General features: G+C 40.7%; 2 protein-coding genes across 3 annotated transcripts in view; one reads left to right on the top strand and one right to left on the bottom strand.

Annotated features, from left to right (window-relative positions):
- Nucleotides 1–1,546, top strand: part of adam22 (ADAM metallopeptidase domain 22) — a 94,653-nt gene extending 93,107 nt beyond the window's left edge. For both annotated transcript variants that reach the window (XM_084726831.1, XM_084726832.1), the window contains exon 31: nucleotides 457–1,546. In XM_084726831.1, coding sequence (XP_084582957.1) covers nucleotides 457–477 — 21 coding nt within the window. In that variant the 3' untranslated portion in view covers nucleotides 478–1,546. The remainder of the gene's footprint in view (nucleotides 1–456) is intronic.
- Nucleotides 1,547–4,811: 3,265 nt separating this feature from the next.
- Nucleotides 4,812–8,703, bottom strand: gtpbp10 (GTP-binding protein 10 (putative)). Its single transcript, XM_084725705.1, has 10 exons — nucleotides 8,553–8,703; nucleotides 7,359–7,552; nucleotides 7,091–7,182; nucleotides 6,843–6,987; nucleotides 6,680–6,753; nucleotides 6,409–6,461; nucleotides 5,882–5,989; nucleotides 5,688–5,765; nucleotides 5,439–5,562; nucleotides 4,812–5,031 (listed from the first exon to the last, which is right to left on the bottom strand). The coding sequence occupies exons 1-10, from the start codon at nucleotides 8,583–8,585 to the stop codon at nucleotides 4,832–4,834; spliced, it is 1,101 nt and encodes a 366-aa protein (XP_084581831.1). The 5' UTR covers nucleotides 8,586–8,703; the 3' UTR covers nucleotides 4,812–4,831.
- Between the last annotated feature and the right edge of the window lie 6,495 nt (nucleotides 8,704–15,198).

Here is a 15,198-nt window from a genome sequence, read left to right as displayed (position 1 = left end):
AGTCTGTCTCTGCAGAGATACTTTTCATACTGTTGTCTGACACTTAGAATTAAAACCTAAGCCTGTCAGTAGCAAAACAAGCACCTTTAGTGAGCTTACTTTGACGCAAAGGCCCATAAGGATTGCACTGTGGCCTGCTTCATGGCTAACGACAGCCGCGCTCTCACTCAATACTTCACCATTTTCAAAAAATATCTGATGCCACATCCTTATACTTATGTACTTATGGTTAGTGTAATGTAGTGTAGTGGGTTCAAGGCTTTATAAAGACAATGCACACTGAAGTTTACTGAAACATTGTTAATGTAATTTCATCAAATACAGCCTAGAAAGTGAAGTGACAAACCAATTGTGAACTGGCAAATATGACTGAAAATGAATGCAAATAAAATGTAATTTTCTTTCATTTTCTCCCCCCCCCCCCCCCCCTCTCTCTTTCTTCTGTGCTTTCCCCAGCTGTGGGAGACTTCAATATAACAGCTGCATTAACCACTCTGCAAAAGACCTTAAGGAACTACACTTGTCTCTCCTTTTCTATGAATGAAAAACACAAAAATGAAACAAAATTGACTCTAAGCAATTAAAGAGAAAGAGAGAGCGCCCCCCACTGGAGTGGAAATAGGCTAAAGGTGTGTGTGAGTAAGTGTGTACAAGCATCTCCGAGGCTCATTCAGTGGATCTCTACAAGACGATGCAGAGTGCCGATGGAGAAACCAGCTCCACATCCACTCCAGACCAGCTGGAGCTCAGACTGAGCTGTTCCCGTCTGCTCAGGCCTCACCTACGGGACTGGAAACCCCCGCCTCCCCCCCTCCTCCCCTACTTGTCCTAAAACCTTGACACGTCCTCCTTAGCTCGGCTCTCGTCATTCTCACCTGAACGCCACCGTCCCCCATCGAGTCGTTTGGAGCTCCTCAGGAGCCAGGAGCAGATCATCGCATCACACTACTGCATCGCCGGATTTGTTGGATCATTATGACGCACGTGAATCACTGTAGAAACTCCAACACTGTATGCATGAGACAACCCTGTTTATCAGCAACCACCTCCTACTGTAAAGATGAGAAGAACAGTTGTCTGATCTGAAAGGAAAGCATGCGAGGGGGCAGTGATTTTATAGACGCTTTCTCTCCACCACTATAGGTAACCCATATTGTATCACCAGTTATAGCCCATAACCCACGACATGGACCCAACGTGACCCCGCCCCACCCTGCTATCTGTCCCCTCGGTTCGTTTGTGCGTGTGTAAATATGTACAGTAAAATGCAGAGTATGTTTTTTTTTGCTTTTATTTTGAAGGAGAGCAACATCTCTTCTCTCCTCTTCCTGTTGTGTTGTGTTGTAGACAGAAGCGGATTTCTGTAGATAAGTGTAGAGACGACCCCACACTCATTCTTCTGTCTGTGTTTCTATTTTTCGTCCTCATTTTTCCCTCCCTCCCTCTGGCTTTTTCTTTTATTCCTGTGTGACTGTGACCTATATAGCTTTCTCCATCCACAGCAGAATGTAAAAGTGTTTTTTTTAATATATATACATATATACATACATATATATATATATATATATATATATATATATATATATATATATATATATATATATATATATATATATATATATATATATATATATTATCTCGGCACTGGTTTCATGATACATCTCTGGCAGAAATAACACAGACATCCAGTATTGATTAAGATTGTGGCACATTCAGAATGATGCTGAAGCGGCTGTTGATGAGAGTTATTTAGGAAAATTTAAATTGTTTTATGTGCCATTCCTGCGTGAAATGAATGGGATGTGTTTGGCGTAGTTATAGACGTGCCACTTAAACTCATGTGGAAATATCCCACTGATAATATGTATTTGGTTCCCCCCCCGATTCTACATTTGGATGCTTGAGATGGGAGAATAAGAAGTCAATAACACAAGTGTGGTTTGATGAATCTGGTGATTTGAAATGTGCATTTTGGATTTTAGCTGTGATGATTGAGATATTTAGCCTTGTAAATGATTAAATATGCTGTATAGTGCTTGCTGTTTGAGCTTGTGAAGACCAACAGCATGACAGTTCTATATCAAATAATTTCTCTGGTAGGCTATTTGTGAGGCCACAACGGGAAACAAGCATGTCACTGAAAGACTTTTTTCCCCTCATTGCCCATTTTTGCTGTTGTCTAAATGGGTTTGTGTACTACCGATTCATGGCAGGATGTCACAGGGTTTCAAAATGAGTAACAACGGAGTTTCAGCCATTTAGATGGATTACTTTGGAAAACTAATCCCGGATCACTCCCCCGAAAGCAAGTTCTCTGTACAGTTACAACTCCCTGTTCTACCTTGTGTAGAAACTGTCGTCTTAAGGCCGGCTGTTTGTCATTTTACTGTTTTTGTTCCAGTGTGGGCACTCATTTGTAAGTCATGTATGCATTAGGACTGTATAGGTAATATGATCTTCACAATATTGGACTAATATTGCTACTAGTATCTTTTTTATTAAGTACCTTTGTAATGTTCACTTTTTTCTCAGCATTATGTACAGCAACGATTCAAACAGTAATTAAGTGCATTATTGTAATTATGTGTGTTTTGATGAGTTTGAATGGAGAGTTTTTTTGAAACACATTTGTCCCGGGGTCAAGAGAAAGCAGTTGTTCCTCTGGCATGTGCTAATCTGTATCATATTAAGGTTTTGGACACACATATGTATGTTGTAAATGAGATCTGTATGGGCTCATGATTTGCCTTCTACCAGGAGCTTTCTGCTTTGCTCTGGTTCTCTTTAAAAGTATTGGTCAGTGTCTTGTGGCCTGGGCTGCCCGAGGCTGTGGAGAGCATCATCGTAATATTTTAACATCATAATACAGTGAGATGTTTGTCCTGGTGTCACGGACATTGCACGGTACGGCACTCTGAGGACTTTCCGCCAAGGATGGGACCATCATGCAGGCTGCAGGGATTTCTGTGATTGTACAGCTGTCAATCTTCCAAACATATCTGCTGTATCCGCCTGCATACACAGTTGGACCGACAGATCCTAACAGGAGGACAACTTTGACAAAGCGTCTCCCCCCCACAGATGAGCTGTCTGTCTCTGTATCTGGCCAGAGACTTGAATGTATTCGTGTAACTGGAGCACACAACCACCCAGTTCTTCTCAACCATGTGGTCCCATCCTGCCAGACACATCAGCACTCTGCTGCAGGAACCCTGAAAACCCCACATGTACTTGTTTAAATCTGAATACTGCAGTTGCTGTCTTTGTTTTTTATTTTTTAATTTTGCCTGTATGCTGTACAGACTGATGATGCAAAAATCAACCCCCATATTTTTTTTCCTCTTAATCATTCAGTATTGTAATATATTTAATATAAAATAAAACTTTCATCAACACATCCGTCTATGCTGACATTTGTAATAACTTTATTTTACAAATTAAAAAATGCTACAGGTATACTGGAAAACTAACTCCATTTATTAACAGCTTTGTCTTACAGTATAGTACATGATGAGCCATCCACTTGAGATACACTGATCCAATAATGTGCTATCAGCCAGATGCAGGATCCAAAAAATAATTTTTGTCCACCAGCCAAACAGCAAATGAAAGTTCACATTTTGCCAGCCACTCAACAGATAACCATTATTTCAGCAAAGCTACCAGTCATTTCACCAGCATTTGACTGGCGCTAATTTTGGGCCTTGGCCAGATGTGACCAGAGTAAATACAGTTTCTTACAGCTTCTTATAACATTCAGTGTCTCCACCATCAGTTACATTCAGTCATGGCAGGCTGCAGGCTCAGTTTTTGGTGCCACAGTAATCCCTGGCCTCATGTTGCATAACATAAAAATGACAACTTAATGTTCTACATGGTAAGACATACAGATTTTAAACTTGTGGGAAAAGAGTGCAAGTACCAAGATTGGAAAAATTAGAAAAATCTGGATCAGTGCATCCCTACAGCACGTCAATAACAATAAAAACAATCTTAAGCCCTGTTCACACAGAACCAGGGTACTTCATATAATTTAAAAATTACCCACCCACGTTTGTGTTTTAGTACAGGATCAACAAACCCTCTGTTTCACTAATAATATAGTTTAGAGTTGATTTGCCCACTTTCTGCATGTTACAGGCATAAATACACATTTGCAACTAACCTTTACTGTCATCACTCATTGTGAATGTCAGTATCACAGCACGATGCTGACTGCTTTTCAACATATAAACCACAAATTTCATACTTTTTCATTTGTCTGAAAACAGACAAAACAGGTGTTAAAAAAATCACGACTCCAAATGACACCCATTAATGTCATCACAGGACCTCTGTTTGCTGAAATAATGGGTAATTTGCAGTGGAATTTTTGCCAATTAGTATACACTCACCTCATATATTACCTTTTATCTTTTGCGTTTTCTTGACCATCATCCTTTGATGGGTAAGTGTATAAATCTGTTTGGTGTTCAAATGCTTTTCATCTCTTTTTACATACTGTCATTTTTTTAAATAAAGATGCACCCTGTGATCGTGACAACAGCCTCAGACCAAACAAGCGACGATTCGAAGCACGGCCCAGCTCGAGCTGAACTCGTGGAGCCTCATAACACTGGATGTTTTGTATGATCAGACAGGAAATCGTCCACTGTCACTTTCATGTGCAGGTCATCTCTGACGCCACATAATTTCCTCAGTGGATAATGTTTATCCTGCTACTAAAGTTCAATCTCATTGAACTTTTTTTGGCAGACACAATAAGATGTGATGACGTCATCGTATACTGTAGGATCCACTGGAGTGTGTTGTCTATGTCCGTCACAAATGCTCATGAATGGTACCTCAGTGCCTGCAGTCTTTCTTGATGGATGGCTTTAGTTGCCATTTCTGCATCTTCGTCAAGTGATTCTCGGATGCAGCTTTTCAAATGTTCAATTCCAAACCCAGTGGCGGCAGAGACGGGAATCATGTGTCTGAAGGTCATGTAGTTCTTCGGTATCATGTCGTCAGGCAACAGGTGAGAGAACTCTGCAGGAAGGAAAAACAGCAACAGAATCAATGTTGAAACTTAAACAAAACAAAAGGCAAGCATGTATTATTGTTCTGTTACATATTACAGGCAACACACATAGCTGAAGTTAGTTATTTCTTGGTTTTCAGTCAATATGCACATTTAATGCTGCAGCTTTTTGGGTTATTGACATTCAGTATATCTATTTCTCATATTACTATATACTCATATTGGTGCCATAGGTCCCAATAGTAACTCTTTTCCCTATTTTCATCTAAATTGGTACGAGGCTAACTGCCCTCTGACTCTACCTTTGTGTCACTCAAGTAAATCAACTGCTACAAAACTATCCTCACATAAAAAAAGAAATCAGATCACAAAAGCTAAGGAATAAAATAGTGAAAAAAAAATCCTTCAAACTTACCCTCTGGATTTTGTAGTTGTTCTTTCAGCTCAGCTAGTTTGTCCTCAGCGTCAGGCAGGTCCATCTTATTCACCACCAGTAAAGCAGGTTTTGATACAAGCTCCTCTTTGTACAACTCCAGCTCCTTGAGGCCGTGGTGAGGAGGAGGAGGAGGAGGAGGAGGGGAGGATGAAGAAGAAGATGGTGAAGGTTAAGTCAAAGAGAAGAATGGTAAGAAGAACAAAAAGTCTTTCATATTGTCAGTCTCACCTTGGTGAGAAGTTGAACAGCATCAAAGGCCGATCTTAACGGTGTTTTACTGGCCAGCTGAAAACCGCAAACATCCACCTGCAGCCAGAAAAATTCAACTTCATCATCACCATCATCACATTAGGAAATTTTCACCTGGTTATTCTGATCACATTCAAATATATGTAGGCGTCAGCTTTACGACCACTACACACCACAAACAGGAGCTGCTTGGTCCTCTCCACATGTTTCAGGAACTTGTGGCCCATCCCTTTGTTTATGTGAGCTCCCTCAATCAGGCCTGGGAGATCAGCAACAGAAATCTGCCAAAAATAAAAAAGCCAGTCAATAACAGGAATACACTAAAAAGAAACTAATTCAATGAACAGTTAAAGGTCTAATGTGTAAGATTTATTGGGATTTCTTTGCAGAATATGGCAGAAACTACATAATATAATTGTAAATATTTTTTCATTAGTGTATCCTTGCCTGAAAATAAGATCTGCTGTGTTTTCGTTACTTCAGAATCAGCTGTTTATATCTACATAGAGTGCAGGTCATGTTGCACCACTGTGTTTTTACAGTAGCACAGCAAACAGTGGGTCTATATAGGACCTGTCATGTCATCTTACATGCTTGGAAGCTGAGAGTGTGATGAGGTGTTGTGATCTGCAAACTCATCGCTGCTAAATCCCACACACTGGTCCTTTAAAGGACAAAATAATAATATGCATTCCCATACCTGCTTGTAATCTTTGTACATCAGTTTACCGATCTGTGGCTTCAATGTTGTGACTGTGAAATAACAAAAGTTTTAGAAAAAAAGATTGCAGCATATTGACATAAAGAGTTATATAACTCAGAATAGGGCAGCAGTGATCAAATATTTTAGTAACTGAGCACTCTACTGTTTATTCAATTTATTTATTAGATTACAAAAACAAACAAGTAAAAATCCACAAATAAGAGTACAAAAGCAAAGTTTATGCATGTGTGTAGTATTATGTACTCACAAGCATAGCTGGCAATCTGTGGTGTGGCATTGGACATGGCTGTCAGAAGAGAGGACTTTCCTGCATTTGGGAACCTGATGGTGAATCAACACACGAAAATCAGATATTTGAGTCGCAGGCAGCTGAAATCAAACAATGTGTTCATGTGCGTTTTTGCTCTCACCCAACAAGGCCCAGGTCAGCGAGGAGTTTGAGGTCCAACCTAATGTGTTTGGCCTGGCCTTTACTGGGCTCGAACGCAGAGTGCATGGACCCTCCAGATCCTCCTTTTGCTACCATCAGACGATCACCCTCACTATTCAGGTCACCTTGGAGGCACAATGGTGAAAATATATGAGGACATATTTATACTATAACATGACCAGGCATTATACAAAATAGGGGAGGTATTACAAAAGACATTTGACATACCAAGTACTTTGCCATCATCAGTGGTGACTGTGATACCAACAGGAGCCAAAATCTCCATGTCCTTCCCCCTCTCTCCTTTCAGTGCTCGGACACTGTCGATAAATAAAATTCACACACACTAAATAGAAAACACAGCTCTGACTGACAAGCATCAGCTATGCAATATGTCTGAAGATATTTGAAAAACATAATTATCAGGTGATGTCAGTGATTGATGAATAGATATTCTAACTTAAGGATATTTCAGGTTGTATTTGTAGGAACAAACCTGCTGTTGGCTCCTGATCCGCCTACAAAACGTTTCTGGGGGTACTTGTCCTTCATCCTCTTTAAGGTCATGCTCTTTGAAGCCATCACCCAAACATCTCCTCCGCTCCCTCCCTGTCCCCCAAGACGGGGTAAACCCATACCCCCACTGCCTCCACGGACATACAGACGTAGGTTATCCATGAAGTTCCCATACTGCAGAAGGAAAAAAATAAACAATTCAGTGATGAGATTAAAAAAGGTTCCCAACTATTACATTTTACAACCAACATTTATAGACGTGTGCCAGTAATGTGAGAAACGGTTACATTTGACAATGATTTTATTTCTATCTAGGCCTCCATGAAGAAAGCTAAAATGGTTTCATTTGTATTTTAAACAAAAGCTCTCTTACATGAAATAATGTATTGGGTAACCAAAAAAAAAAAAAAAACAGGTAACCACCAATCAGAGGTTACCACTACAACCTTAACAAGAGGGTCAAATTGTGTTGTCTATTATGAAGTGAAAGCTTAAAATATTAATCAAAATGTGTATGTCATGTATATAATTTTAGGTTGCTGTTTGACATTCAGTGATTTCACTGATAATAACTTAGTTACTTAGTGTGTTGTTTTTGTTAGTAAGAAGCTTTACAAAGGTTACCTGACCTGGATTTCTACTTCTTTCCTTCTCATTATGTCAAATAAACTATAAATATGTTGTTTGACAAAAACAGTCCTAACTAAGGGTCCACTTATTAGCTTTTTCTTTTTTTCATGGCTCTACCATGCTTCACGTTTCATCGGTCATGAAAGTGCTTTGGATTACATCCTAGCAGCTTCAAAGCTTTTGGTCAAACTACTATTACCAAGGCCAAGAATGAGCTTTCATGCATTAACATATGAATAGATATACCTTTCTTGTCAATGTGTTTACACAGTTAATGCCACATTTAGGTTAGCTGTAAACACATCCAACATTAACGCTAGTTCGTTCTTATAATGTTCAGTCACAGATGGCCAGAATCGTATTAAGAATATCCGCTGATAACAGAGACTACAAGTTTGTCAGTGGTGATGTTTTGACAGTAAGTTACAAGCAGCCTGTCACACAGCTAGCTAACTGTTAGCTTACCAATGCCAATGTCACCATGATAACTCATTATAAAAAATAGTTTTCATGAGATAACACTTTTGTCTGCTGCAGTACTCACCTTCCGGAGACAGATTCTACTGAACTGGACCATCTTCAGTGGCGTTTATTGCCACTTCTTGCGTTGTTGACTAAGCTAACGAGTAGCTTACATGTGTTTGTATGGAGGACCGGAAGTGGGGCGAAGAATTCACTCAGCTCATTGGATGATGAGGCGTGGAGGCGGGACTTCGCAGAATATACTTTATGTCAGTACAGAAATACATCAATGTTTTGTGCATCTGTAGATCTATAGTGATGTGTACAACGTAAGCACATGTAGTGACAGTAGACTGAATGAGGAAAAACTGAGACACTTGAAAGTACACTTAAAAGACACTTCAGACACTATACAGATTAGCCCCACTATAATTTAGCTAGTGTCATTATTTATGTTTATTCTGTGTAATGGCCCAAATTTGATGATTGTTTTTGAGGAGAGATGGATATTTTTATATGTTTAATACTTTTTACTCCTTAACATTTTTTCCTTACATGTAAATAAACGTTTTAAGGGAAATACAGCATCTTTCTCATTTATGTGCATCTGGCAGGTTTTATAATACTACTTTACCTGAAAGGAGTTGTTAAGGAGCAGTATTTTACTTTTGGGTAAAGCAAATAATTGAGTTGGAAAAGTGGAAAGTTGACTAAACTTTAGGCTGCCTTAACACAAAGTGTTGATTTGAAAGCAATCAGATTATTATGCATCTGATTGAAAGTAATTGTGTTCATGTAACTTGTTAACTTGATTTGAAAAAAAAAATATATATATATATTTCAGTTACAAATTGAAGTAATACTTTAAAGCTGCTCCAACAATTTTCTTTTTTCAGAGAAGCAAGAATTCTGCCAGAAAGGGTGTCCAACTTCTCTAGTCTGCATCTGAATTACTTGCAAGTACCTGTCCTCTGTCTGAGTGCCCTCTCTCTATAAGTCCCCCAAGCCCCAAGGGCCCTAACGCACCTGCACTGACAATATTTACACCCCTGATACTGTCAAAAAATGTTTTACATTGGGGCATATAAAACATATCACAGCTTAAAGGAGCCCACAGGAGCCTACAGGTGCGGGACGTTTTATTTGTTTGTGTTTGGTCAGAGACAGCACTGAGCAGCATTGGGCTGTCCTGAGAATGACTAAGATTCGAGCAACGCCTTTCTTTAAAAATAAACCCCTGTGTTCAGTCTGAGCCCACTCAGTCAGCAGCAGAGAGTCGGCGGCGCTGTGAGGATGCTGCTGAAAGATGCTGCTCATCTCATCTTCATCTTCCGGCTCTCTTCTGTCTCTGTGAACGCGCTCACGCTGCTGCCGGTGCAGAGATGCGCATGTGACGACAAAAGCAAACGCAGGACCCGGTTTCTCCCTCACACACACACACACACACACACACACACACACACACACACACACACACACACACACACGCACACACACACACACACGCACACACACACACACACACACACAGTGCCACCAAGACACAGAGAAGATCTCCCCCTCAGGCGACATTTACAGGCTGGTCAGACCTGAATAAACCAGGTCTGCTCGGATTTAACCGCACGGAGGTGAGTGTGTGTGAATTCATGTGTGTGTGTGATGACGAGAGAGAGAGGCTGGCTTATTATCTCATGCAGACCCCGGACAGTCCGATAGGTCCTCCCACCGGTGTCTGCCTATTTATACGGTGAGAAACGCAGCCGTGGGTCGTGATAACAGGACGCGACTGGGAGACAGAGACATACACCACAACGCGGTAAGAGATGCTGTTCTTGTTGCGGATGAGTGTGTGTTTGACCTAAATTATGCAATGATGGGGACACAGCCGCCGTGTTTCGCATGTGCTCCTTGGATGCGGGATGCGAGGACCGCTGCTCAGGAGGCAGGAGTGTAGTGAGGAGGTCTGAGCCGTGAGGATGATGATGGGGTGACAGACTGCTACATCATTCTGCTGCGCCAGTAGCTTGTGCTGCAGCGACATCCATTTATATATACATGCACACGCAGTGTACTGCTTGGTTAAAGTTAACCTAATTTGCTCTGTGCAAATTAGTCCACGTTGGCCGCAGTTACAGGCCTGTAAAACCAAACGCACCTTTCAAATAGAGCCAAAAAATCAGGAGAATCCTTTTCAAGCATGGTATCCAAATTAACCACAAAAGGGATGGTGGATTTTTTTTTTTTAAAGTACATTTTGTCACTCTACTGAGCACATTTAACATTAAAAGTTTAACATTAAGTGTTAGTTCTTTTCCATATACAGTCCACAATACTCAGTACACCATGTTCTAGAAAAGTATGAACCGTCCTCTCCACACATGCTGCAAAACGCGCACATGTAGGCGCATGAAGGGACAGGAGAACAGCACAACAACACATGAAGTCAACTAACAACAACAACAACAAAAACAACCAAGTGAACATTTTAACATTCCATTTTAACTTTTCCCCCTCAATTTAAAACACACTAAGATTTTTCCTGTCAGGTAAAACGGTTTTGATGATCTGCACTATTTTTCATTTACTCTGGTGTTGAAATGAGTTTAATTAAATGTCAAAGATGCAGTAAATAAAGCACACGGACTTATGCTCTTTATTTACGCCTTTGTCACCAGAACCTCAGAAATATAAACTTGTTATGTGAATCAGGTGTAATCAGCACTGTTGTTGCATCATGCTGTATTTACACCTGTCAAGACTGGTTAATGTAAGCTGGAAGACTAAGTTTACATTTTCAGGGGACTGAACAACATGACCATCCTAAACAGACACTACATACTGCTGTGTGATTATATAATACCCATTTGCCGATTAACATGTGAGATGCAGATAAAAGCTGGTAATTGGGACCTTTAAACTGAGATTGTTGTGACAAACACACAGTTTTCAAGCTCTAGAACACACTTCCTTACTGAACTACATAACTTCTGTTTTGCCAACCATTTGGGGAGATAATTTGAACTGGTCTTTATTATACTGGTGAAAAAGTTGACGAATAGCACTAATATTAAATTACAATAAAAAAAAAAATGGGATCCACTTTCAGTTATTGTTTTCAGATTCATTCATTTTAAATGATTGTAGTGGCAACCTTTCCTCCATTCAGTGTTCTTGTAATTACCACCACTATTAAGCAGTCCCTTGGCAATAAGCTTGACATAAAAAGAATCTTCTGAGGCAGTAACTTCGTTCAAAAACTTTACTTGGAAAAAGTAAAAACAAGGTTACAAAATTCTCTTTCGGCTCAACTAGGCGCATCGTCAAAAAACTGTCTTGCTCCTTAGGCTGCTTAAACTGGTCTGAGAACTAAGTGGCTGTGATGTCACCTGCAGCGTCATTAAAGGAGCGTTTCAACATTTTTAAAGGAAAATTACTAAAATAGTATTAGCAATAGCAATATCAATATCCATGTCCATATCAGTATCAATATGGCTCTTACATTTCCAGCCCCTAATTGCTTATGCTAAATGCAAAACAATTATCAAATATTATTTAACATGAGAGCCATATAACCTTCAACCTAATATCTGTGGTACTGTTACATGTACATCATAATACACAAAGATGAAAAACTATATATATAAGCTCTTATTCACTTTCTCAAAGTGTTCACATTGCATGTTTCAGCAGGCACAGTTTGTTTATAGGTCTGTCCAGTACGTTAGTCTTAGTCTGCACACTGACTCACCTCACTGCACCACTGGAGTCAGGTAATGTCTTTATTACTCGACCCATATTCCAGGAGTTGCGAGGGGCAGATTCATCTATTATCAGTACAATATCTCCTGGTGAGAAGTTTCTCTGTGGTGTGAGCCACTTTTGTCTCTCCTGAAGGAGTGGCAGATATTCTCTTGTCCATCTAGTCCAAAACAGATCGGCCATATACTGTATCTGCCTCCATCGACGCCGTGCATACTGATCATCTTTATCAAAGACTCCTGGTGGGATGTTGGGTTGTGTTTTCATAAGCAACAAGTGATTAGGTGTTAAGGCTTCAACATCATTGGGATCACCTGATGAGTGTGTTATCGGTCTGTTATTGATGATGGCTTCAACTTCACACATGATAGTTTGGAGTCCTTCATCATCCAGTGTCTGTTGCTGTAGCACAGAGTTCAAGACCTTTCTCACAGTACAGATTTGTCTTTCCCATACGCCGCCTTGGTCTGAGGCTGCTGGGGTGTTGAAAATCCACTTGATGCCTTTTTCTGTCATGGTGTTCTGTATTTTGATCTGATCCAGGTTTTCCAATGCTTTGCGCAGCTCTTTTTCTGCTGCAACAAAGTTTGTGCCATTGTCTGAGCGTAAGATTTTTATATGTCCTCTTCTGCATATAAACCTATGTATGGCGTTGATGCAGGAATCTGTATCCAGGCTGTGAGCTACCTCAATGTGAACAGCTCTCACAGTGAAACAAGTGAAAATCACACCATATCGTTTAACAAGACTCCTTCCACGTTTAACCTCAAATGGCCCGAAGAAGTCAACCCCCACGTTGGTAAAGGGTGGCTGATCAGGTAGTAACCTGTCTTCAGGGAGGTCTGCCATCTTTTGTCTTCCAGCTTTAGCATTGAGTCGTCTGCACACAATGCACTTGGAGATAGTCTTCCTCACAGCTGAATTAGCTTGAGGGATCCAATATTTTTGTCGCAGCATTGCCAGCATATAGTTGCGACCACAGTGTCCAACTTCTTGGTGGATGTGTTGCAGTATGAGGTTGGCTATAGGTAAACTTTTAGAGAGGATGGCTGGGTGTTTAGCCTCTTGTGGCATTGCAGCTTTATTAAGCCGTCCTCCAACTCTTAGTATACCATCCTGCAACACGGGGTCAAGTTTGTAGATCTGGCTCTTTGTCTTGACTAAAGCATTTGCTCTCAGAGCACAGATTTCTTCAGTGTAGTCCTGTGACTGACTTATCCGTATGAGCTCTGTTTCTGCTTCATTCAGCTCTTTCAGTGTCAACGGATGTTGTTGAATTGATTTGAATTTCTTCATGTGCTGTGCAATGAGCTTTCTCTGGTTTTCAGGGTTGTTCTCAGACTGAATGATTGTAGTTTCAAGCTCCTTTTTCTTGTTTTTCAGTAACGTTAGAGTCTCTTTTAGTCTGAGAAACCATGCAACTGCCTTTTTTAGTTGTTGCCATGTCGAGTAGTAAGAGATAAGCTTGTTGATAGTGTCGTAGCTCTCTTGTGTGCTAGTCATGCTCACTCTGGCACATGTTTTGACTTCCGGGTCTTCTTCTGTTGTCCAACCTTTTTCATCGAGTTGTTCTGGCCACTCATTCTCAGATTTCAGCAAGAAAGCCGGGCCGTGTATCCAGACTTTGTTCTGCATGAACTTCTTCACTTTGACTCCTCTTGAGCCCTGATCTGCTGGATTTAGTGCTGAGTTGACGTAGCACCACTGGGTAGGATGAGAATGATCCCTTATTGTAGTGACTCTGTTGGCTACAAAGGTTTTGAAGCGAGCACTTTCATTTGAAAGATATCTGAGCACCATAGTGCTATCAGTCCAGAAGACGGATTCCTGTAATGGAAACTTAAGTTCCTGTCTCAACATTCTATCCATTTTTACAGCCACGACTGCTGCCGTCAGTTCTAGTCTTGGTATTGTGACGTGTTTCAGAGGTGTCACTCTTGATTTTCCTAGTAGAAGGGAACAGTGTTTTTTGTTTTCATGACTGGTAAGCAGTATGTAGGAAGCTGTAGCATATCCCTCCTCACTAGCATCAGCAAAATGATGCAATTGTGCTGATTGTGTGGATCCAAACTCTTCTGTTTTGATGCATCTGGGTATGCTGAACTCTGCCAAACTCTCTAAGTCTGCTAACCATTCATGCCATCTTTTTGCATGTTCTCCTTCAATCTCTTCATCCCAACCATGTTTCTTTTTGCACAGGTCGCACAAGATGAGTTTTGCTGGTAATATGAGTGGTGCCAAAAAGCCAAGGGGGTCGAAGACAGAACTTACTGTAGATAAGATTCCACGTCTGGTGACAGGCTTGTTTTGCATGTTTATCTGGAAGTTGAACCTGTCAGTCTCTGTGCACCATTGCACACCGAGTGCACGCTCCATTGGGAGTGTGTTGTGGCTCAAGTCTAGGTCTTTGACTTCAGGTGCTCTTTCGTTATCTGGAATGGACAACAAGACTGTCTTGCTGTTACTCACCCACTTGGTGAGACGGAAACCTCCTCTGGTGCACAAGGCTGTGAGTTCTTGTATCAGACTGACGGCCTGATCACTTGTTTCCACTGCCTTCAGGCAATCATCAACATAAAAATGTCTTAGCACAGTGTCAACTGCCTCTGCACTCATAATCTCTTTTGCATCTTCTGCAGTTCTTCTCAGTGCATAGGAGGCACAACTGGGTGTAACTAGATGTAGCACCAAAAAGGTGTACTTTCATCCTGAACTCTTCCACTTCGTTGTTAAGATCACCCTCCATCCACCACAGAAACCACAGTAGATCTGTGTCTTCCTCCGGGACCCTCACTTGATAAAACATAGACTCTACATCCGCTATCAGTGCCACTGGATGCTCTCTGAATCTTAATAGAACACCAATGAGGTTGTTAGTGAGGTCTGGTCCTTGGAGCAACTGTTCATTTAGTGAGACACCCTGGTATGTAGCCGTGCAATCAAAGACTACTCTTATTTTCTTTTTCTTG

The sequence above is a fragment of the Lutjanus erythropterus genome, chromosome 9, assembly GCF_056507025.1.
Source record: "Lutjanus erythropterus isolate fLutEry1 chromosome 9, fLutEry1.hap2, whole genome shotgun sequence".
Lineage (NCBI taxonomy): Eukaryota > Metazoa > Chordata > Actinopteri > Lutjaniformes > Lutjanidae > Lutjanus > Lutjanus erythropterus.
The sequence above is the reverse complement of the archived record's forward strand: the minus strand, read 5'-3'. Positions and strand labels throughout refer to the sequence as shown.